Below are 25,398 nucleotides of genomic sequence, written 5' to 3'. Positions count from 1 at the left end.
GTTAATTAAATAGTCATTAGTAACTGTCTCAATCCTGGTGTTGGAGATGGTATTGTACAAGCCGTCAGATCTATGTGGTAAAGGAGATAAGGGTAAGCTTAGAGCTTAAATGTTCCTGAACGAATACATAAACATTGATTAAACTAGCACAGTGGAGGTGGTAAAGAAACAGTTACTTGTGATTGGCTGACAAAACAGTCCATAAGGAGGAATGGCTTTGATACATCCACAGGAGTCATCAGTAATGTCACAGGACCCATAAGAGAGACACTGATCACATGACCAACCATACTGATCCTCACATCTGCATGTGCTGTTTGGGTAGCATGCTGTGAATGAAAGGAGAGTGGATGGAACATCATAATATCAATGTTTTCTGTGAAACCAACTATTTGAAAATATCTGAACCAGTTCTTGAATATATTTTACAATTCACAAGGAATTAAAACTCAAATGAGCATCAGCAACAGAAATCTCTTACCAGTAGTGAAGTTCACGTCCGATACATTTAACACATTGGAGATCAGGACAGGGTAGGTCAGGCCATTCACACTGGCCCTAAGTACATCTATCAATGTAGCTGAAATATCTGTCATGTCCAACTCAATTTCAATAATTTCCCCATAAGTGGTTGATGGCTCTATGGAAAATTACAATTAAATAAATCATGACAAGCATGTCTATTATTTTCAGTAAATGGAATATATTGCTTGAGTAACTTCTTGGAATATCTGCTGTAGTAGTTGCACTTGGACAAGCAGTAAGATCTGTTGGGATTAGGTAAAAGACGTGTCATCAAGAAGAACTATGCAGCTGGGAGAAATTGCCAAAAACAATTACATACAACTACAACAGGTGCAATGTCAAACACCAAGTGGATGTGAGAATCAAATAGTTACTTGTGATTGGCTGACAGAACTTTCCAAAAAATTCGAAATATTCCATTACTGTACTTCGATGCATGTCTAACGCTGTTTAAAATCAATTTATGTGATTTTTCTCGTAAAATAGCGATAATATTCTGACCGGGAGTCGTTGTTTTCGTTCAGACTGAAAATGTAAAATGGCCTCTTTACGTGCATGCGCGCACCGGTCTCATTGTTCTCAGATCGACCACTATCCAAATCCGCTACTGTTTTTTAGCCAGTGGTGCCTTCTGAGAGCCTATGGGAGCCTTACAAAGTGTCACGTTACAGCAGAGATCCTCTCCTTTGGATAGAGATGACAAAGGCCAAGAAATGGTCAGACAGGGTACTTCCTGTACAGAATCTTCTCAGGTTTTAGCCTGCCATTTGAGTTCTGTTATACTCACAGACACCATTCAAACAGTTTTAGAAACTTTTGAGTGTTTTCTATCCAAAGCTACTAATTATATGCATAGTCTAGTTTCTGGGCAGGAGTAATAACCAGATTAAAAATCGGGTACGTTTTTTTATCCGGCCGTGAAAATATTGCCCCCTATCCATAACAAGTTAAACCAAACCCTTACCCTAAACTAGCCCTACCACCTTAAGGGTCATTCCAGAATTGGAGGATAATTTAGGCATCAACACTTGAAACTTGTCGACTTTGGATCTTGGAGATGGGTGGTTCTTTTTTGATAGTTGGAGCCGCTTTCTGTATTTTTCTGCTCACTGTTCAACTTTCTTCAACTGATCTTGTAGTTGCTGCAGCTCCCTGTTTAATTTTGCTTTGGCAGCCCTCCTTTTTCTTCTCCCAAGATCATGTTGCCTAAAAGAAACAAACAAATATATTGTCACTTAACCATTTCATCTGCAGCAAAATAGACATCACCAGCCATTAACTGTAACCATATAGATACTTTCATTATTGATTTCACAGTAGCAACTTATTTAAGGGTAGTTACCCAGTAATTAATAGATATAAATGACTCACTAATGATGGTTATCATAAAGTGTTGCCCTTGTAATTATTACATATTATACCTATCAAGTAAAAGTGATGCCTATTTCACTGTTCATTGTACAGATAGTTCCTTTACTTAAATATATCCTCATGATCTGTGCTTACACCAACTTGCATTCCTCAATAACCTTAACTCCTGATCTTGAAGTCCCAGGTTGAGAGCTGACTGGATATTCTGGTCTGACTGGAGGATCAGTGCTGACTGGCATTACTCCTCTTATGAGCCTCTCTAACACTACTTCCCTGTTTCTACGTCTTTCCTCCACTTTTCTCTCTTTTTCTAAGTACTGCTGTCTCTGTTCATTTGGCATCATGCCTGGCATGGTAGCGCCTCTGCTTTTCAGCAGCGCTCAATGGTGTGCCAGAACTCTGTTGAATGACGTGGCAAATCGCAGTTCTAGTGTTAATTTTACAAATAGATTGTCCCTTCTTAGTGAACTGAAGGAGACAACCCTGTTACTGTAGTGCAAAATTGTTACTTGAATTATAGTAACAGGGTTTCAAGTAACAGGGTTGTAAATCAATGCTAATGTTAGCTTTTTCTAAGGAATAGATGCTTGCTGTTACTGTCAAGGTCAAGGACAAATTTAGTTATATAAATGAAAACATAACATTTTGAAATTAATGTCTTATTCTGATAATATAAGTAACAGGGTTGTGTTGGTGAGTGACACTCAATCAAGGCTGAAAAGATTGGAAACATTTGAAAAATAGAAGAGAGGACTTACCTTTGGTCTACCCATGGTGATAGCAAATGGCTTGATGATGTAATTTCCTCTGTGTCATGTGACTGTTTCTCTTCCTCTGCCAGGCTAAATAGGTTTCGGTAAAAGGGCTGCGTGCATGTTTTGGGACAACTTCAGTCCATAATTTATATAATTTAAAATATGTTGATGATTAAACAAATTGTTTTAACAATTACAAGAGACATAAACAAAATCATACCAAAAATGTAGAGTTAAAATAAGTTTAACTGTTATATTTGATGTGCAAGTTGGTCATCAAGAAGGTGGGATAAGAAAAAAATGCCATTTTAGGGGGTGGAGAACTATGGTATTTTAAATAATTTTGTAACCACTTTTTCTACAACTATATTTACATTTTGTCCCAGGACAAGCCTAATTTACACAACAAGTGTATGTTTTAGTGTTTTGGGCATGGATTATTTGACATTTTATGGGTAGGACAGAAAATGTACTCCAATTCTGTAATGACCCTTAAACAAACACTTTCCCAACATGAAAAAAAAAAAACACAAAAAAAGGATGTCGTTGGCCAGTAAATATTTTTTTAAATAATACTCTTACTTTAAAAATCCTTAAATGTCACGTATTTCAAGGAGCAGGAAACAGATGAGTCAGGCGCAGGAGACGAAAGGTCCGTAGAATATATATTTAATAAAGTCCAGAGTGAACACAGCGACTAGGCAGGGTGCAAACCACAAACAAGAGGGAGAACAGCTCCAAACTCGAAAAATACATGGGGCGCAGCCCGGCAACCCTATGGCCTATCCAAAATAGTTGTGTAATTAAACACACAAAAAAAATCTTCCAGCCCTTCACCTCAACGTAACAAAACAATCCCGCACAAATCCCAAACAACAAACTAAATACCCTCCCACTAATTACAAACAAGGAACAGGTGCGTACAAAACAGACATAACCAACAGACACATGAAACATGGATCGGTGGCAGCTAGTAGGCCAGCTGTGACAGATTTAAAAAAAGCTTTGAGGAAAGCACACTTTGCAATAATCTGAGTACTGCGCTCAGAAAAATACACTAGGCAATACAGATACCTGCCATTTTGGAGTCATCTAAAATCATAAATAGCATTAGAAATATTCACTTACCTTTGATGTTCTTCATCAGAAGGCACTTCCAGGAATCCCAGGTCCACAATAAACGTTGCTTTGTTCGATAAAGTCCATAATTTGTGTCCAAATAGCTCCTTGTTGTTAGCGCATTCAGTAAGCTACTCCAAGTGTAGGAAGCGCGCGGAAAATGTCACGATGAAAAGTAAAAAAAGTTATATTTACGTTCGTTCAAACATGTCAAACGTTGTATAGCATCAATCTTTAGGGCCTTTATCACTTAGAACTTCAATAATATTCCAACTGGACGATTGCAATGTCTTGAAAAACGTTTTGGAACACAGCTAACTCCCACGTGAATGTGCGCCAATGAACGCCAGTACCTTCCTGAGTAAACAACTTCCAACTTCCTCTGTTCGCTCTCTGTTCATCATAGACGCCTCAAACAACTTTCTCAAGACTGTTGACATCTAGTGGAAGCCTTAGTAAGTGCAAAATGAACCCTAAGTCACTGTGTTCGAAAGGCAATGACTTGAAAGGACTACAAGCACCAGAATTCTCACTTCCTGGTTAGATTTCTCAGGTTTTTGCCTGCCATATGAGTTCTGTTATACTCACAGACATCATTCAAACAGTTTTAGAAACTTCAGAGTGTTTGCTATCCAAATCTACTAATAATATGCGAGTAGTAGGTCGTTTAATTTGTGTACGTTTTTCATCCGGCCGTGAAAATACTGCCCCCTACCCTAGAGAGGTTAACAAGTGCGCCTTGTTAAAGAGGATTTATAAATGTATATTAATGATGGACTGTCATTTTTCTTTGCTTATTTGAGATGTCCGTATTACGGCATGAACTTGGTCTTATACCAAATAGGGTTTTCTGTATACCCCCCTACCTCATCATAACATAACTGATTGGCTGAAACACATTAGGAAAGAAATTCCACAAATTAACTTTTAAAATGAAAATGTAAAACTCTTGGGGCTAGCGGGACACAAGCTGACAACATCCGGTGAAATTTGAGGGCGCGCAGTTCAAATAAATATTCGTAATATTAAACATTCATGAACATACAAGTGTCTTATATCATTTAAAAGCTTAACTTCTTGTTAATCTAACTGCGTTGTCAGATTTCAAAAAGGCTTTACGGCAAAATAATACCATGCGATTGTCTGAGGACGGTACCCCACATCAACATATTTTCAACCAGCACAGGCTTCACAAAATCCCAAATAGAGATAAAATAACTTATCTTTGAAGATCTTCCTCTGTTTTCAATCCTAAGGGTCCCAGCTACAACATGAATGGTTGTTTGATAAAATCCTTCTTTATATCCCAAAAAGTCAGTTTAGTTGGCACCATTGATTTCAGTAATCCACTCGTTCAATAGGGAGACAAAGGAGTCCAAAAAGCTACCGCTAAACTTTGTCCAAACAAGCCAAACAACGTTTCTATTTAATCCTCAGGTACTCTAAAAAGTAAATAAACTATAATGTTTCACACGGAAGGTAGCATGTTCAATAGGAAAGGCAACTTCGCAAGCGTGAACCCTCTCCCTGGCGTGCAGAAAGACTGACTTGCTTCAGGTGGTCCCATAACAAAAACTCCAAATAATTGTTTGATTTTCAAAAACGAATCCTGAAACCTTGAATAAAGACTGTTGACATCTAGTGGAAGCCATAGAAATTGCAATCTGGGTGACGGAGATACATAGACACAATAGGTTTCCATAATAAGAGCCTGGGAGCTCAAAATAAATATATTCTTGTCGGATTGTCTTCGGATTTTAGCCTACCATATATATATAGTCTCAGACATTATTTTAAAGGAATGAGTGGTTTTAGGTGGATTTTTCCTTTAAGATAGAGGGGTTAGGTTAAATGCTGGAGACACATTTCAGTTGTACAGATGACTAAGTTCCCCCTTTCCCTTTTCCTTTCCCTTTAAAGGCAGGAGGTTGGTCGGGTCATATTCTAATCACATCATCGACAACTTTTGCATTTTAGCTAATTAGCAACTGTGCGCCTACTTAATACTTTTTTAGCTACTTTGCAACTACTTAGCATGTTAGATAACCCTTCCCCTAAACTTAACCTGAACATGAACGTTAACCTTAAACCTAACATTAACCCTAGCTTCGCAAAAATTTGCCAACTAGCTAATGTTAGCCACAACAAATTGTAATTTGTTACATATCATGAGAAATGAATGATGGACAATCACAAATTAATACATACCATATGTAACCTATTATACTAAATGGAGTGAGACTGATTTACGTTTACTATGTTACATCTACCCCTGAGTCCAGGTTGACACTTTACATTACAGCACATGGACATTGTGATAAGGATGAGGGAATATAGTATACTCACAGTTTGATCAATATCTTTGAACATTGCATTATTTTCATCATTAACCTCTATGGGACCCCTTCCCGTTCTCATCCCATTAACGGGATTGATTTTGACAACAGCCAGTGGAAAATCAGAGCGCCAAATTTAAAACAGCTAAAATCTCATAATTCCATTTTCTCAAACAATCAACTATTTTACACCATTTTAAAGATAAACTTCTCGTTAATCTAACCACATTGTCCGATTTCAAAAAGGCTTTACGGTGAAAACAAACAATTAGATTATGTTAGGACATAAACTTCACAAGAAACACCACACAGCCATTTTCCAAGCAACTAGATGCATCACAAAAAAACAAAACATAGCTAAATGAAGCACTAACCTTTGATGATCTTCATCAGATGACACTCCTAGGACATTATGTTACACAATAAATGTATGTTTTGCTCAATAAAGTTCATGTTTATATCCAAAAATAGCATTTTACATTGGCGCGTAATGTTGAGAAATGTTTTCCCTCCAAACCTTCGGTGAATGAGCACAACGAGCACACATAGTATGTAAATTCTCATCGTAAACATTGATCAATATAGAAGTGTTATGCACAGAATTATAGATACACTTCTAAATGTAAATGTAATCGCTTTGTCAGATTTCAAGAAAGGTTCACGGCAAAAGCACAATTTGCAATAATCTGAGTACAGCCCAGATGACACTAACAACTAGCAAACAGAAACCCGCCATCTTGGAGTCAATAAAACTAAGAAATGACATTATAAATATTCACTTACCTTTGATTATATTCATTAGAAGGCACTCCCAGAAATCCCAGCTCCACAATAAATGTTCGATAAAGTTCATATTTATTTCAAAATAATCAATTTTGTTCGCGCCTTAGGTTCACTATCCAAATCCACTACGCGCGTGCTTACTTAGTCCAGACGAAAAGTCAAAAAAGTTATACTACAGTTTGTAGAAACATATCAAACGATGTATAGAATCAATCTTTAGGTTGTTGTTATCATATACCTTGAATAAAATTTCAACCGGACCTAGCCGTTCTCTTTAGGAGTGAATATGAACTCAGCTCGCTCCCAAGTCATTGAGCGTGACTTGAGCCCATGCCTTATAATGGGACACCCGTTTACCACAGCTGGTATTCCCTTCAAATTCACCATAAAATCTTCAAACACCGTTCTAAAGACTGCTGACATCTAGTGGAAGCTTTAGGAAGTGCAAAATGAACCCTAAGACACTGTATACAGTCAAGGCAATCACTTGAAAGGACTACAAGCACCAGACTTTCCACTTCCTGCTTGACTTTTTCTCAGGTTTTTGCCTGCCATATGAGTTATGTTATACTCACAGACACCATTCAAACAGTTTTAGAAACGTCAGAGTGTTCCCCATCCAAATCTACTAATAATATGCATATTCTAGTTTCTGGGACAGAGTAGTAACCTGTTTAAATTTGGTACGTTTTTCATCCGGCCGTGAAAATACTGCCCCCTAGCCCTAATAGATGGAGTCAAAGGTGATAGCCATAGTAAATTGTAGGTTCAGTGTGTTTTCTAAAACAAAAACAGAACTAAATATAAGAATGTGAAAGTTAAAATTGTAATTACACATTTGTATAATTGAGGTCTCATACCGGAGGGTGTCGTTGGAGTTGCTGAACTTGCTGTTGACCGTTTTGTTGTTGGTACTAGGGCACAGTGGAACAGAAAAACAATATATTGAACACATTGGTGTAACTGGAATATTGGTTATGTCAAACTTCTTTCAAACATGTAACAAGGAAATATGTAAAATTAAATGAATTTGATGTAGTACTGGAGGGTGTCATTGTAGTTGATCTTTCTGTGGAATTTTTTGCTGTTGGCACAGAGGTACAGTGGAACAAAAAAAACATTATATTTAACTCAATGGTGAAAGTGGAATATTGGTGATGCCCGACTCAATAATATAACAAGGAATTGTAAGTCGCTCTGGATAAGAGCATCTGCTAAATGTAAAAGTAAATACCGTAGGTCCAATGAAATGACATTACTGATTTGTTCCTTTGATGTTGTACTGGAGGGAGTTGTTGAACTTGCTGTGGACTGTTTTGTTGTTGGCACGAATGCGTAAAAGTATTTACTTTACTGACATTGCTGTGTATCACTGAATGATTGCATTTTGATTAACAGAGTAGTTATGTACAGTAACTACTGTGAGAGAAAACTTCGTATTTACCTGATTTGTTTGATATTAATACTTAACAAATAGTAAGACATTTTTGTTCTACTAATGATGTGTTTATATGGTCTCCACTCTAGCTCCCTGCAGCTAATCTGGGCTGCAAATATTCACTAGAGACAATTGATCTACAGCTCGCATTCCATAGACAAAATGTGGTTGGTGTAACCAAGATAGAGATCGCCTGGAGCAGTAGAACAAAACCCTATTTATTCTTATCATCCTGGCATCTGTGAAACTAATCCAGGTTAGGGGTTAAAACAACACCAGGTGCAGATAAACCCAAGGTGGCTTACCATGCCCCCAATCTGCCTGGGAAGGTTGGAACCATCCATGACTAAGCATTTTTAGTGTCAGCTAAATAAGAACCAGCAGTTTCTGTAAAGGTTAAGCTCTCTGCAACACACTCAAGAGTGTGGGGTCTACAGTTTCATTATTGCAATAATTAATCAATGTTAAATAAAGATTGATTGTTAGAATAATTGTAATTGTCAATTTTTGACACTGTTACATATATTTGAAATACATAGATTATTGTGTAAAATCAGTACTTGTTTCCTCTTCTGCTGGAAAAGGTGTGGTAGCAGAGAAATGAGAGATTATTATGATGATGGCTGGTTCTCTAACCTGTTTTACAGCTTTTTGTCTTACAGCTGTAGGTCTCAAGTAAATATACAACCATGGATAACACCATGGCAAGTTCATCTTACTAAGACTCTAGTTAGTACAATAACACTGCTGTTAATTAAATAGTCATTAGTAACTGTCTCATACCTGGTGTTGGAGATGGTGTTGTACAAGCCGTCAGATCTATGTGGTAAAGGAGATAAGGGTAAGCTTAGAGCTTAAATGTTCCTGAACGAATACATAAACATTGATTAAACTAGCACAGTGGAGGTGGTAAAGAAACAGTTACTTGTGATTGGCTGACAAAACAGTCCATAAGGAGGAATGGCTTTGATACATCCACAGGAGTCATCAGTAATGTCACAGGACCCATAAGAGAGACACTGATCACATGACCAACCATACTGATCCTCACATCTGCATGTGCTGTTTGGGTAGCATGCTGTGAATGAAAGGAGAGTGGATGGAACATCATAATATCAATGTTTTCTGTGAAACCAACTATTTGAAAATATCTGAACCAGTTCTTGAATATATTTTACAATTCACAAGGAATTAAAACTCAAATGAGCATCAGCAACAGAAATCTCTTACCAGTAGTGAAGTTCACGTCCGATACATTTAACACATTGGAGATCAGGACAGGGTAGGTCAGGCCATTCACACTGGCCCTAAGTACATCTATCAATGTAGCTGAAATATCTGTCATGTCCAACTCAATTTCAATAATTTCCCCATAAGTGGTTGATGGCTCTATGGAAAATTACAATTAAATAAATCATGACAAGCATGTCTATTATTTTCAGTAAATGGAATATATTGCTTGAGTAACTTCTTGGAATATCTGCTGTAGTAGTTGCACTTGAACAAGCAGTAAGATCTGTTGGGATTAGGTAAAAGACGTGTCACCAAGAAGAACTATGCAGCTGGGAGAAATTGCCAAAAACAATTACATACAACTACAACAGGTGCAATGTCAAACACCAAGTGGATGTGAGAATCAAATAGTTACTTGTGATTGGCTGACAGAACTTTCCATCAGAAGGATAGTCATTGAGACATCCACATATTTTGCCATCAACGATCTCATCACAGGACCCATTGGAGGAACACTGGTCACATGACCAACTATACTGGTCCTCACACCTGCACCTGATTCCACTGGGGTCTGAGGAGCATTCTGTGAATGGAGGGGAAGTGGATTGAACATCCTCAACATGGAGATACGTTTTCTTCTGATACCAACAACGTCCAAGTTAGTTTTTTTAAATACACCATTTACTAACACATGAGCCTGTAGGTCTTGAACCTTTTATAAAATGAAGGAAAAAAGAACAATTAAAAACTCTTACCGGTAGTAATGTTTATGTCTGTTACACTTAACACACTGGAGATCAGGATGGGTTAGGTTACATTTTTCACCTGGGACTTTAGGTAATGTATGGTTTCAAGTGCAATATTATAGACGTCCAACTGAACTTCACCAACTTTCTCATAGAGGGTTTGTAACGGCCGTCGTAGGAAGTGGACCAAAATGCAGCAGGTACGTGAATGCTCATCTTTATTTTATGACGCACACTATACAAAAACAACGACAGCTAAACATAGCAGTGCACAAACAACCTCCCACAATTCCCATGACAAACACACCCCTATACATAGGACCATCAATCAGAGGCAACGAGGAACAGCTGCCTCCAATTGAAGGCCCAATCCCAATAAACTAAACATAGACTAGACTGAACATAGAAATACACTAACAGAGAACAGTGCCCAAAAACCCCCGGAATACATAAATCAAATACCCTACTAAACAAACCACCACCCCGAACCACATAAAACCAATACCCTCTGCCACGTCCTGACCAAACTACAATAACAAATAACCCCTATTACTGGTCAGGACATGACAGGGTTGCTGTCACTGTGGAAACAATTCAATTCAAGAGATCTTTATGGTCCCTGAAGGACAATTCTTGTGGACCATAAAAAGAAATGTACATACATAAAAACATGCACACAGCAAATATTCTGCACACAGCAAATATCCAATGGCAAAAAACAGTGAGATAAATAAATAAGTTAGTTGCTAAGCAAATTGCTATATTTGTTTTGGATTTGTGTGAACATAAACAATATTAGATTTCTTGCCATTTCCTAGTGTGCCTTGAAGAACATTGGGGGCAGAAATGTAGGTTTGAGCAGACCAAGTGAAAACGAAATAAAACAGCTGACTCACCCTCTCGCTTTTCTCTAGAAGGAACTTGTGATCCATCAGCGGGTGATTCCTGGAAAAGATAGATTTAACCAGAAAAACACATGATTTGTATCGTTGCGTCAAATTAAGTAGGTGTTTTAACAATCAAAAAAGTGCCACTATGTATTGGCATGGTAGATACACAGGGATGTGCAGTGTTATTACAATGTGGAAACAGTTACACAAATGTGCTGTTTTTGTAATTATAATGTATACCTGCGGTAGTTGCACCAATGGAACCAACAAACAAATCTGTTTTGAAACATATTATATTAATAGTGATACACCTGAAGATATGTAGCTCAAACAATATTCTATTTCTCTGACATTGCTAAATATCACCTTGTGAACGATTTGTGAAGTTTTTGAAGTTTATTTACTGGCCTCTTACCTCTGATGTTACATTTGGAGTTTCCAAGCAATCTTGTTTTTCCAGACTACAGCAAAATACCAAGAGAACACTAAAGTACCAAACTGTCTTTGGTGAGGTCATAGCTGTATGAATATGGCATAAGATAAACAAAACCAAACAAAGCATCATATTATACATTTTTAATTTTTTTACCCAATGGAATACCAGATTGTGTGCAGATTGTGAGGTAATATTGTTGCAAAATTATTACACAATAAAACACAACTAAATACGCACCACTTATGGTGACAGCTGAGGTATTTATGGGCTTTTTTCTTGATTATGTTACTTATTCATTTTCAGCAGCCTGATTGGAATGCTTAGAAGAAAATTGTTGCGGTCTGATGAAGACCAAATGGTTGGTGTCGCATGTCTCTGCTGCATTTCAGTGAATATATTCACTTTTTTATATTAACTTTTCTGTACATACCAATCCAATTGCATTAAATGTAATTTAATCTCAAATTCATGCTCAAAATGATTTACACAGCATGCACTCCTGGATCTGTATAATACATATGTACATATAAGAGATGAGAAAGTGAGAAAGATTACTTATTATAATAATTGTGACACCATATGTTGTTTAAGAGTCCTTCATTTACTCTTCTGTATTCACATTGTTAAACCTTTAACAAATATTACATGTCTATTTATAACTAAACACTGTGAAAGGTCATACTTAAAAATGAACTCAATCAAATCATTTACATCATTTCAATATAAAATGTGAAAAGTACAATTGTAATCTTGCCCCTCCGACTCTCTCAACTGACTTCTCAAGGAAGGGCAAAAAGGTTTTTGTGTGTCTCTTGCCAATTTGCCACTGTACTCTGATTCAGAGGGTTGTGCAAAAAGCATAAGACACATTTCAGTTGAATGCATTCAGTTGTACAACTGACTAGGTATCTACCCAATCCCTTTCCCTATCCACATTCCACATCAAACCATTTGATTAAATATAATAAGGGCACTTACTGTGTAAGACACCTGCTTGACAGGTTTAGGTTTTTCTTCCTTGTCCTTGAACTGTGAGAGCATAGTTGAGTTGAGTCAGAATCTTGATTAGAATCCAAAAATGTGATCATATTACTCCAGTGCTAGCCTCTCTACACTGGCTTCCTGTTAAGGCTAGGACTGATCTCAAGGTTTGACTGCTAACCAACTGTCTCTTCAAATTTGGTCCTGCCGTACATACCTACACATACAATATGGTCACAAGACGCATGCCTTATTCTTCCTAGAATTTGAAAGCAAACAGCTGGAGGCAGGGCTTTCTCCTATAGAGCAACATTTTTATTGAATGGTCTGCCGATACATGTGAGAGATGCAGACTCGGTCTCAACCTTTAAGCCTTTACTGAAGACTCATCTCTTCAGTAGGTCCTATGATTGAGTGTAGGCTGGCTCAGGGGTGTGAAGGTGAACGACAAGGCACTGGAGTGATGAACCACCCTTGCTGTCTCTGCCTGGCTGGCTCCCCTCTCTTCACTTGGATTCTCTGCCTCTGATATTATTTCGGAAGCTGAGTCACTGGCTTGCTAGTGCTCTCCCATGCCGTCCCTAGGAGGGGTGCATCACGTTGTACCAGGCTTTTTCGCTGTACCCGACTTGAGTGGGTTGAGTCACTGAAGTGATCTTCCTGTCCACCCTGTCTCAGTCTCCAGTATCTCTGCTGCAATAGTCTATGTGCCACAGGGCTAGGATCAGTCTATCCTATTGGGTGTAATTATCCTGTCTTATCCAGTGTTCTAGAATTCTCACATCTCTCGCTCGCTGTCTCTCCTCTACTGGAGGACCTGTGCCCTAGGATTCTTCAGGGCTACCTGGCCTGACGACTCCTAGCTGTCCCTGTCCCCAGTCCACCTTGTCGTGCTGCGGATCCAGTTTCTGCTGTTCTGCCTGAGGCTATGGAACCCCGACCTGTTCAGCGGACGTGCTAACTTGTCCCAGACTTGCTGTTTCGAACCTCTGTCTCCCTCTCCCTCTCAACCACAACTGCTGTCTCGACCGCTGAATGCTCAGCTATGAAAAGCCAACTGACATTTAATCCTGAGGTGTTTCCCTGTTGCACCCTCTATAACCACTGTGATTGTTGGTTGACCATGCTGGTAATCTATGAATGTTTGAACATCTTGAAGAACGATCTGGTCTTAACGGCCATGTACTCTCCACCCAGCACAGCCAGAAGAGGACAGGCCACCCGTCAGAGCATGGTTCCTTTCTAGGTTTCTTCCTAGGTTTCTGCCTTTCTAGGGAGTTTTTCCTAGCCACTGTGCATCTATATCTGCATTGCTTTCTCTTTGGGGTTTTAGTCTGGTTTCTGTATAAGCACTCTGCTGATGTAAAATGGTCTTTAGAAAAATACATGTGATTGATTCATTGATTGATTAAAAAGTATGCTTTTGAGATGGCTATCAAGGTGATATTTCCAGTAGGGGCTAAATCATTTTGTTGAAAGTTACCTGAACTAAGATTCCAAACACAATATGGATTCCTAAACTCCAGACCACATTTACCCCACACACAGAGACACGTACAACGATCTCCCTCGCTCTCCATTTGGCAAATCTGACCATAACTCTATCCTCCTGATTCCTGCTTACAAGCAAAATCTAAAGCAGGAAGTACCAGTGACTCGCTCAATACGGAAGAGGTCAGATGACAGAGACGCTAAGCTACAGGACTGTTTTGCTAGCACAGACTAGAATGTGTTCCCGGGATACTTCCGTTGGCATTGAGGAGAACACCACATCAGTCACTGGCTTCATCAATAAGTGCATCGATGACGTTGTCCCCACAGTGACCGTACGTACATACCCCAACCAGAAGCCATGGATTACATGCAACATCCGCAGTGAGCTAAAGGGTAGAGCTGGCGCTTTCATGGAGCGGGACTCTAACCCAGAAGCTTATAAGAAATTCCGCTATGCCGACGAACCATCAAACAGGCAATGCGTCAATGCTGGACAAAGATTGAATTGTACTACACCGGCTCCGATGAGGGTCGGCTGTGGCAGGTCGTGCAAACTATTACGGACCACAAAGGGAACAAAGCCACAAGCTACTCAGTGACACAAGCCTACCAGATGAGCTAAATTACTTCCATGCTCGCTTCGAGGCAAGCAACACTGAAGCAGGCATGATAGCATCAGCTGTACCTGATGACTTTGTGATCACGGTCTCCGTAGCCGATGTGAGTAAGACCTTTAAATAGGTCAACATTCACAAGGCTGCGGAGCCAGAAGGATTACAAGGGCGTGTCATTAGAGCGTGCGCAGACCAACTGGCAAGTGTCTTCACTGACATTTTCAACCTCTCCCTGACCGAGTCTGTAATAATGACATGTTTCCAGTAGACCACCATAGTCTTTGTGCCCAAGAATGTGAAGGTAACCTGCCTAAATGACTACCACCCAGTAGCACTCACGTCTGTAGCCATGAAGTGCTTTGAAAGGCTGGTCATGGCTCACATCAACACCATCATCCCGGAAACCCTAGACCCACTCCAATTCGCATACCACCCCAACAGTTCCACAGATGACGCAATCTCAATCGCACTCCACACTGCCCTTTCCCAGATGGAGAAAAGGAACATCTATGTGAGAATGTTGTTAATTGACTACAGCTCAGTGTTCAACATCATAGTGCCCACAAAACGCATCACTAAACTAAGGACCCTGGGACTAAACAACTGCCTCTGCAACTGGATCCTGGATTCCTGACAGGCCACCCCCAGATGGTAAGGGTTGGCAACAATTCCTCTGCCACGCTGATCCTCAACACCGGGGCCCCTCAGGAGTGCGTGCTTAGTCACCTCCTGACCTCTCTGTTCACCTATGACTGCGTGGCCCAAACAACTCCAACACCATTGTTAATTTTGATGACGACACAACAGTGGTAGGCCTGATCACTGACAGTGATGAGACATCCCATAGGGAGGAGGTCAGAGACCTGGCATTGTGGTGCCAGGACAACAACCTCTCCCTCAATGTGAGCAAGACAAAGAAGATGATCGTGGACTACAGGAAAAGCAGGACAGACATGCCCCAGTTAACATTGGGCTGTAGTGGAGCGGGCTGATAGTTTGAAGTCCCTTGGTGTCACTAACAAACTATCATGGTCCAAACACACCAAGACAGGCGTGAAGAGGGCACAACAACACCTTATCCCCCTCAGGAGACTGAAAAGATTTGGCATGGGTCCCCAGATCATCAAAAGCTCTGGTATGGCAACTGCTCAGTATCCAACCATAAGGCGCTACAGAGAGTAGTGCGTATGGCCCAATACATCACTGGGGCCAAGCTTACTGCCAAACAGGACCTATATGCTAGGCGGTGTTGTCACTGACTCCAGTCACCCAAGTCATAGACTGTTCTCTCTGCTATCGCACAGCAAGCGGTGCTGGAGTGCCAAGTCTAGGTCCAAAAGGCTCCTTAACAGCTTCTGTTGGTGATTCTCTGATCCACCTCTATGCAGACGATACCATTCTGTATACTTCTGTCCCTTCTTTGGACACTGTGTTAACTAACCTCCAGACGAGCTTCAATGCCATACAACTCTCCTTCCGTGGCCTCCAACTGCTCTTAAATGCAAGTAAAACTAAATGCATGCTCTTCAACCAATCGCTGCCCACACCTGTCCACCCGTCCAGCATCACTACTCTGGACGGTTCTGACTTAGAATATGTGGACAACTACAAATACCTAGGTGTCTGGTTAGACTGTAAACTCTCCTTCCAGACTCACATTAAGCATCTCCAATACAAAATTAAATCTAGAATCGGCTTCCTATTTCTCAACAAAGCATCCTTCACTCATGCTGCCAAACACCCTCATAAAACTGACTATCCTACCGACCATTGACTACGGCGATGTCATTTACAAAATAGCCAACACTCTACTCAGCTAATTGGATGCAGTCTATCACATTGCCATCTGTTTTGTCACCAAAGCCCCATATACTACCCACCACTGTGACCTGTATGCTCTCGTTGGCTGGCCCTCGCATCATAATTGTTGCCAAACCCACTGGCTCCAGGTCATCTATAAGTCTTTGCTAGATAAAGCTCCGCCTTAACTCAGCTCATTTGTCACCATAGCAGCGCCCACCCGTAGCACGCGCTCCAGCAGGTATATTTCACTGGTCACCCCCAAAGCCAATTCCTCCATTGGCGGTCTTTCCTTCCATTTCTCTGCTGTCAATGACTGGAACGAACTGCAAAAATCACTGAAGCTGGAGATTCATATCTCCCTCACTAACTTTAAGCACCAGCTGTCAGAGCAGCTCACAGATCGCTGCACCTGTACATAGCCCATCTGTAAATAGCCCATCCAACTACCTCCTCCCCAAACTGTTATTTATTTTATTTGTTTTGCTCCTTTGCACCCCAGTATCTCTACTTGCACATTCACCTTCTGCACATCTATCACTCCAGTGTTTAATTTCTATATTGTAATTATTTCGCCACTGTGGCCTATTTATTGCCTTACCTCCGTTATCCTACCTCATTTGCACACACTGTATATAGATTCTATTGTATTATCGACTGTATGTTTGTTTATTTCATGTGTAACTCTGTGTTGTTGTTTGTGACGCACTACTTTGCTTTATCTTGGCCAGCTCGCAGTTGTAAATGAGAACTTGTTCTCAACTAGCCTACCTGGTTAAATAAAGGTGAAATAAAAATAAATAAAAATTCTACCCCCAAGCCATAAGACTGCTGAACAATTCATCAAATGGCCACCGGACTATTTACATTGACCCCCCTCCTGTTGCTACTGACTGTTTAATATCTATGCATAGTCACTTTACCCTTACCTACCTGTACAAATTACCTCGACTGACCTGTACCCCCGCACATTGACTTGGTACCGGTACCCCATGTACAGTGCCTTGCGAAAGTATTCGGCCCCCTTGAACTTTTCGACCTTTTGCCACATTTCTGGCTTCAAACATAAAGATATAAAACTGTAATTTTTTGTGAAGAATCAACAACAAGTGGGACACAATTATGAAGTGGAACGAAATTTATTGGATATTTCAAACTTTTTTAACAAATAAAAAACAGAAAAATTGGCCGTGCAAAATTATTCAGCCCCTTTACTTTCAGTGCAGCAAACTCTCTCCAGAAGTTTAGTGAGGATCTCTGAATGATCCAATGTTGACCTAAATGACTAATGACGATAAATAGAATCCACCTGTGTGTAATCAAGTCTCCGTATAAATGCACCTGCTCTGTGATAGTCTCAGAGGTCCGTTTAAAGCGCAGAGAGCATCATGAAGAACAAGGAACACACCAGGCAGGTCCGAGATACTGTTGTGGAGAAGTTTAAAGCCGGATTTGGATACAAAAAGATTTCCCAAGCTTTAAACATCCCAAGGAGCACTGTGCAAGCGATAATATTGAAATGGAAGGAGTATCAGACCACTGCAAATCTACGAAGACCCGGCCGTCCCTCTAAACTTTCAGCTCATACAAGGAGAAGACTGATCAGAGATGCAGCCAAGAGGCCCATGATCACTCTGAACTGCAGAGATCTACAGCTGAGGTGGGAGACTCTGTCCATAGGACAACAATCAGTCGTATACTGCACAAATCTGGCCTTTATGGAAGAGTGGCAAGAAGAAAGCCATTTCTTAAAGATATCCATAAAAAGTGTTGTTTAAAGTTTGCCACTAGCCACCTGGGAGACACACCAAACATGTGGAAGAAGTTGCTCTGGTCAGATGAAACCAAAATCGAACTTTTTGGCAACAATGCAAAACGTTATGTTTGGCGTAAAAGCAACACAGCTCATCCCCCTGAACACACAATAACACGTAGTACCAAAGCCGAAACAGAGCACAGGTACTCACAAGACCAACGGACATGGAACAATAACCGAGCAGACAATGGTGAACAGAGGGCACATATATACAATTACCAATCAGGGGAAATGGGAACCAGGTGTGTGTAATGAAACTGTTCAGTGATGCCTAGAGGCCGGTGATGTAGACCTCCGGAACTGGTGCAAGGAATGAGCAGCAGTACCGGGGGAATCCGTGACAATTTGCTTGATATTGTAACCTGCAGTAGGCTATCTATGTGAGTGCAGTATAATGAAAATACTGGCTTCTACTACCCTGACCAAGGGCTTTTGGTCTTGCTGGCAAAGGCTAATCTCCTGTCAGTTAGACCAAAAGGACTGAAGGCTCTTGTTCAAAGACTAGGAAACACTTACAAACACCAATTTTACAATTTATTATTTCATATATCATTGTTGTTGTTGTAGGACGACAACTCCTAACGGCTAACATCATGGGCACCCTTGTGTCATCATGAACGGGGTATGAAAAGGAAGTTCTCAGCCCTGGTGAAGGAGGCTTCTGCAGCTACATGACTTAATTTTTATGGTCACATATACTTATTTAGCAGATGTTATTGCTGGTGTTATTGCGGGTTTAGAGAAATTCTTGTGTTCCTAGCTCCAACAGTGTAGTAGTATTTAACAGTGCAGTAATATCGAAAAAAAGTTTCACAACAATACACACAAATCTAAAAGTAAAAGAATGAAATATATAAATATTAGCTTGAGCAATGTAGGAGTTGGATTTAATAAAATACAGTGGAATACAATACAGTATATACATATGAGATGAGTAAAGCAGTATGTTAACATTATTTAAACATTGTTAATGTGACATGACTGTCCTGTGAGGATCTGAATGGGTGAGATCAGCTAGGCAATGGATGACAGTAACCAGACCCTCTCTCACTCACAGAGGGGGGAGGAGAGAGCAGGTGGGGGGTTGACACATCATGCCCTGTTGTAAATCAAGGAGAGAGAACATCCCGTTCCAAATTTCACAAAGGAATGTGCTTTGTCTACACAGAGGTTTCCCGACGAAACTCTAACACGTTCTAAAGCGAATACTGGAAAACAATCCTAATAGAGAACGTGGGGAATGGTCAGCTGTGTTCTATAGAAAACTAATGTCATATGGATTTTAATTTGGTGATGTCATTAAAAGTGTTATAAGGGAAATACTGTAACTTGAAAAGTATTTACAATACATGTACGAAGTCTCCATCCTTAATGTTGTTTATGAAATATGAAAAATGGTGTAAGTATTGTTGTTAAGATAGGAATGTGATTTTAGGAGCCATAAGATAATTTGTCTCCTATAAACTTTGCACAGTAAGAAGCCATGCCCCGAGTGAGGTCAGAGAGTGTGTTAGCCTGACGGAACCGTCCCTTTCAACCAGAGTGCATAAAAGGATTGGTAAAGAAATGTACATTTAGAACAGAAAGGCGTTGTGCTGCAGCTCTGGTCCAAAGTGGTTTGAACCCTGAATACTAACACGAGGTGGAGAAGATAACTCCCCTCTCAGACAATCACTGTTACGGCTGATTAGCTGTCCTAAGTCAAGTATCTAGGAAACCGAATTTAAGTGGGACCATTCTACTACTCTTCAAACCATCCTATTCTACTACAGTACTCTTCTCAAATCATCACATTCTATTACTCTCATCACCAATGGGAATCGTCGACACAGCTGGCTAGCCTATCTTTCAAGAAGCCTCTTCCAGAGTGAACAACAGTAGAAGACGGAAAAGGGGGACCCCTTTTGGACAATCAGAGCCTTCCAAGCATGCCGCTGAAATGCCCACATCCTTCCTAAGAAGGCCTGGTTCCGACAAAGATAAACAGCAAACGATGGCATTCACGAGTAAATACATTCATGATTTCTTACACCAACCGGGCGGTGGTTCGTGTGCAAGTATATGATTACTGTGAGAGTAGTTTCTCAAATGTGTCAACAATAAGTGTCTCTTTCTCTCTCTCTCTCTCCCTCTCCATGTCGTTGTGTAAAAAGCCACTATATTGTGTCAGTCCGCTAAGGACCTTTTCCTAATGTATTAAGTGTTGATGTTTATTCTGTGTTATCAGTTAGTTATCTAGTAAATAAACAATTAAACCAATTTGTGTAGTACTGAATCGTAAGTAAGGCTGGGTTTTTGTAGATGCCGGAGGTTGCGACTGTTCAGAATGATGATATGATAAGAGGTTATGATTAATACGGTGACCGTTTTATGGATGTGATATGTAAAGTCCATTCAAGTTTCATTTGGAGATGGTAACTCTTTAACTTCTTTGGGATAGGGCGCGTATTTTGACATCCGGATGAAAAGCGGGCCCAAAGTAAACTGCCTGCTACTCAGGCCCAGAAGCTAGGATATGCATATAATGGTAGATTTGGATAGAAAACACTGTAAAGTTTCTAAAACTGTTAAAATGATGTCTGTGTGTATGACAGAATTGAAATGGCAGGCGAAACCCCGAGGACAAACCATAAAAAATAAAATAATAAATCAGCATACCACTGATTTCAATGCCTGGCACTTTTATAATAGGGCGAAATTGTCCACAATTGCATTTCCTAGGGCTTCCACTAGATGTCAACAGTCTTTAGAAAGAGTTTCAGGTTGTTTTTTGTAAAAATTAGGGAGAAGTTGTAGTTTTTCTAGTGGCTCCCATTTTGTCTCAAGTGTTTCCAAGCGCATGGCCGAGAGAGCACGTTCTTTTTGTTTATCTCCGGTAAAGACAATAACGATTCTCCGTCTTAAATTGTATTGTTTATTTGCGTATTAGGGTACCTAAGGATTGATTATAAACATTGATTGACTTGTTTGGATAAGTTTATTGGTAACGTTTGGGATTCATTTTGTATGCATTTTGAAGGAAGGAAACCGAGTGGATTATTGACTGAAGCGTGCCAGCTAAACTGAGTTTTTATGGATATAAAGAAGGAATTTATCAAACAAAAGGATAATTTGTAATGTAACTGGGACATTTTGGAGTGCCAACAGAAGAAGATCTTCAAAGGTAAGGCATATATTATATCGCTATTTCTGACTTTCGTGTCGCAACTCCCTGGTTGAATATGATTTGTTATGCATTTGTGTGCTGGACCCTGTCCTCAGATAATCGCATGGTTTGCTTTCGCCGTAAAGCCTTTTTGTAATCTGACAACTTGGCTGGATTAACAACAAGTTAAGCTGTATTTTGATATATTGCACTTGTGATTTCATGAAAGTTTAATATTTAAAGTAATTTAATTTGAATTTCACGCTCTGCAATTTCACCGGCTGTTGGCCAGGTGGGACGCTAATGTCCCATCTATCCCAAAGAAGTTTTAAACAACTGCTCTCGTGGTGTCCCAAACTCCTAATGAGTTAATTGTTACATTATTCATTTAATCAAGTAACAATTAAGCATAGCTTTTTGATTCAATAAATAACAGTCATGAGATTAATGAAAGTAAAGTCACGACACAAGTGTTACGTTATTAAAGTGGCCAGTAATTCTAAGTCTATGTATATAGGGCTGCAGCCTCTAAGGTGCAGGTTTGCATAACTGGGTGGAAGATGGCTAGTGATGGCTATTTAACACTCTGATGGCCTTGAGATAGAAGCTGTTTTTCAGTCTCTCGGTCCCAGCTTTGTTGCACCTGTGCTGATCTCGTCTTAAGGATGATAGCGGGGTGAACAGGCCATGCCTCGGGTAGTTTAATGTCCTTGATGATCTTTTTGGCCTTCCTGTGACATCGGGTGCTGTAGGTGTCCTAGAGGGCAGGTAGTTCGCCCCCGGTGTAGTTGCTGTACCAGGCAGTGATACAGTCCAACAGTATGCTCTCAATTGCGCATCTGTAAAAGTTTTGTGATGCTTTTAGGGGCCAAGACAAATTTCTTCAGCCTCCTGATGTTGAAGAGGCGATGTTGCGCCTTCTTCACCAAACTGTCTTTGTGGGTGGACCATTTCATATTGTCAGTGATGTGTACGCAGAGGAATTTGAAACTTTCCACCTTCTCCACTGCGGTCAAGTCAATGTGGATAGGGAAGTGCTCCCTCTGTTGTTTCCTGAAGTCCACGATCAGCTCCTTTGTTTTTTTTACATTGAGTGAGAGGTTATTTTCCTTGCACCACTTTCCCAGGGCCCTCGCCTCCTCCCTGTATGTTGTTTTGTCATTGTTGGTAATCAGGCCAACTACTGTTGTGTCGTCTGCAAACTTGATGATTGTGTCGGAGCCATGAGCGCCACGGAGTCATGGGTGAACAGGGAGTACAGGAGGGGGTTGAGCACGCACCCTTGTGGGGCCCCTGTGTTGAGGGTCAGCGAAGTGATGGGTTGTTTCCTACCTTCACCACCTGGGGGCTGCGCGTCAATAAGTCCAGGACCCAGTTGCACAGGGCGGGGTTCAGACCCAGGGCCCTGAGCTTAATAATGAGCTTGGGGGGTACTATGGTGTTGAATGCTGAGCTATAGTCAATGAACAGCGATCTTACAGAGGTATACCTCTTGTCTTGATGGGATAGGGCAGTGTGTAGTACGATGGTGATTGCATCGTCTGTGGATCTATTGGGGCGGTAAGCAAATTGAAAAGGGTCTAGGGTGTAAGGTAAGGTAGAGGTGATATGATCCTTAACTAGCCTCTCAAAGCACTTCATGATGACAGAAGTGAGTGCTACGGGGTGATAGACATTTAGTTCAGTTACCTTTACTTTCTTGGGTACAGGAACAATGGTGGACGTCTTGAATCAAGTGGGGACAGCAGACTGGGTTTGGGAGAGATTGAATGTGTCCGTAAACACTCCAGTCAGCTGGTCTACGCATGCTCTGAGGACGCAGCTAAGTATGCCGTCTGGGCCGGCAGCCTTGCAAGGGTTAACAGTCTTACGTCGGACACGGAGAAGGAGAGCCCACAGTCCTTGATAGCGGGTAACATAGGTGGCACTATGTTATCGTCAAAGCGGGCAAAGAAGGTGTTTAGCTTGTCCGGAAGCATAACGTTGGTGTTTGTGATGTGGCTAGTTTTCCCTTTGTAGTCTGTGATTGTCTGTAGTCCCTCCTGTCACATATGTCTCATGTCTGAGCTATTGAATTGCAACTCCACTTTGTCTGTGTACTGAGGTTTGCCTGTTTGATTGCCTTACGGAAGGAATAATTACACCGTTTGTATTCAGCCATATTCCCAGTCACATTGCCATGGTTAAATGCGGTGGTTCGTGCTTTCAGTTTTGGGCGAATCCTGCCATATATCCTCGGTTTCTTGTTTGGGTAGGTTTAAATAGTCATGGTGGTTACAACATCTCCTATACACTTCCTAATTAACTCAGGAAATGTATGAAATGGAGGGAAGGGGTGGTTGGGGGGTGAGGGGGAGATGGAATTAGGGACGTGACTACAGGATTGGTGCATTTTTAGGGGTTAGTGGCAAGAGAGGATTGCGGGGCCAAATTGATTTAGTGGAGAGTGGGGAAAGAAATCGGCTGCTTTTCGATACTCATCATCCAGAAGTGTTCACACTTTCATTTCACCTCATGCTTTTAAAAGCATTGGATTGATGCAAGCATAATGCGGAGACATTCCACCACAGCACACGATCACTGGACAACCCCAGGCCAAGTGTTTGCTTTTCTATCCCCCTGTATTGTTTGAATATTGTGAAACAAATAATCAACAATTCACCACCTAAAACACTGCAGATGAGGCAGAATCACACAACAGAGTAAAATCATGTTTAGTTAGAATACTGTAAATGACATTTAATCAACACAGAAGTTATACAGTGTTTTGCTTGAATGTTTTTAGTTTAATTACATCTAATGACAATGCTTTTCTTTCAAATTACATAACTGGATTGGTAAGTATGGGCATTCACGTAACGTCTCCTACAACACCCAGTGCCGCAAAGCTGCTGGTTATAAGCACAGTGTGTCTGCCTATAACTTGTTTTGCGCAGAGGTGCTGAAGGGGAAAGGTATTCTCAGATGATTATGAATTCCAACATAAAATGTTACATTTCGAGAATTGGTCTATCCCTTTCAGCTCTCCATTCCTTAATGCATCTTTCCACAGTAATCTGTCAGGCTTGTGCATACTGGTGCTGAAGTCAGGTGCAGGAGAGCAGAGAATTGTGAACAGGCGCACACTTTATTTCGGCAGGAGAGAATATACAGACGGACGCAGTTGCGTCCAAAAAACCTCCAACCAACAAGGCAAAGTGTAAAACGTGCATAATAGTCACAACCATCAAATGTATACAAACAGGCTTCGTGAATAAACACGAGAGAAAAACACACGCAAGCCTAGTGCGTACAAAAACACGTACCACACAAACAATCTTAAACAAAGACATGAGGGGGAACAGAGGAATAAATACATGTAGTGTGATTGGGGAATGAAAACCAGGTGTGCAGGAAACAAAACAAATGGATACGTGACAAATGGAGAGGCGATGGCTAGAAAGCCTGTGACGTCGACCGCCGAACGCCGCCTGAACAAGGAGAGGAGCCGACTTTGGCGGATGTTGTAACATAATCCTTTTTTAGTCAGAAAAATATGATATTTTCCTGCTTTCAAATAAGACTATTTCCTGTTGGAATATTTTTAAAGGGGTGTTTTAAAGCATGAGTATTCCTTAAAAAAAATATAACGTTATTTTTTGTGTGTTTTCCCCCGATACACTAATAATAATACATTTTAATTTAGAGGACAGCTTTTTAGGACACTCAAGAATGTTACATTAAATGTAGGCCTACATAAAATGAAGTGCGATACATAAAGTCATAAAATCAAGTGCATCAATCAACAGTTGTGAGAGCAAATTTTGAAGATTATGTTATAATACTGTAATTGCATCAAATGGTTGTTTTACGCAACAGAATAGAGAGTTCTTATAACTCTATTGTGTCTGTGTGAACTGAAAGTGGGCCTCTGGGA

The 25,398-nt window shown here is 40.5% G+C and overlaps 1 protein-coding gene across 4 annotated transcripts; it reads right to left on the bottom strand.

Annotated features, from left to right (window-relative positions):
- Positions 1–176: 176 nt before the first annotated feature.
- LOC115191975 (adhesion G protein-coupled receptor F5-like) lies at positions 177–12,982 on the bottom strand. 4 transcript variants are annotated; one of them, XM_029750072.1, is made up of 7 exons: positions 11,612–11,723; positions 11,203–11,251; positions 9,558–10,143; positions 9,253–9,405; positions 9,111–9,146; positions 7,750–7,803; positions 1,594–1,731 (listed from the first exon to the last, which is right to left on the bottom strand). In XM_029750072.1, exons 3-7 carry the CDS (start codon positions 9,670–9,672, stop codon positions 1,682–1,684), a joined length of 408 nt encoding a protein of 135 aa, XP_029605932.1. In that variant the 5' UTR covers positions 9,673–10,143; positions 11,203–11,251; positions 11,612–11,723; the 3' UTR covers positions 1,594–1,681. The 4 variants fall into 4 exon arrangements, 3 of the variants coding, with proteins under 3 accessions (XP_029605932.1, XP_029605912.1, XP_029605922.1); XM_029750052.1 differs by lacking the exon at positions 1,594–1,731 and adding an exon at positions 7,561–7,669 and having other exon boundaries at positions 11,612–12,460; XM_029750062.1 differs by lacking the exons at positions 1,594–1,731; positions 11,203–11,251; positions 11,612–11,723 and adding exons at positions 7,561–7,669; positions 10,316–10,502.
- Between the last annotated feature and the right edge of the window lie 12,416 nt (positions 12,983–25,398).

This window comes from Salmo trutta, chromosome 1, assembly GCF_901001165.1.
Source record: "Salmo trutta chromosome 1, fSalTru1.1, whole genome shotgun sequence".
In the NCBI taxonomy this organism is placed as follows: domain Eukaryota; kingdom Metazoa; phylum Chordata; class Actinopteri; order Salmoniformes; family Salmonidae; genus Salmo; species Salmo trutta.
The sequence above is the reverse complement of the archived record's forward strand: the minus strand, read 5'-3'. Positions and strand labels throughout refer to the sequence as shown.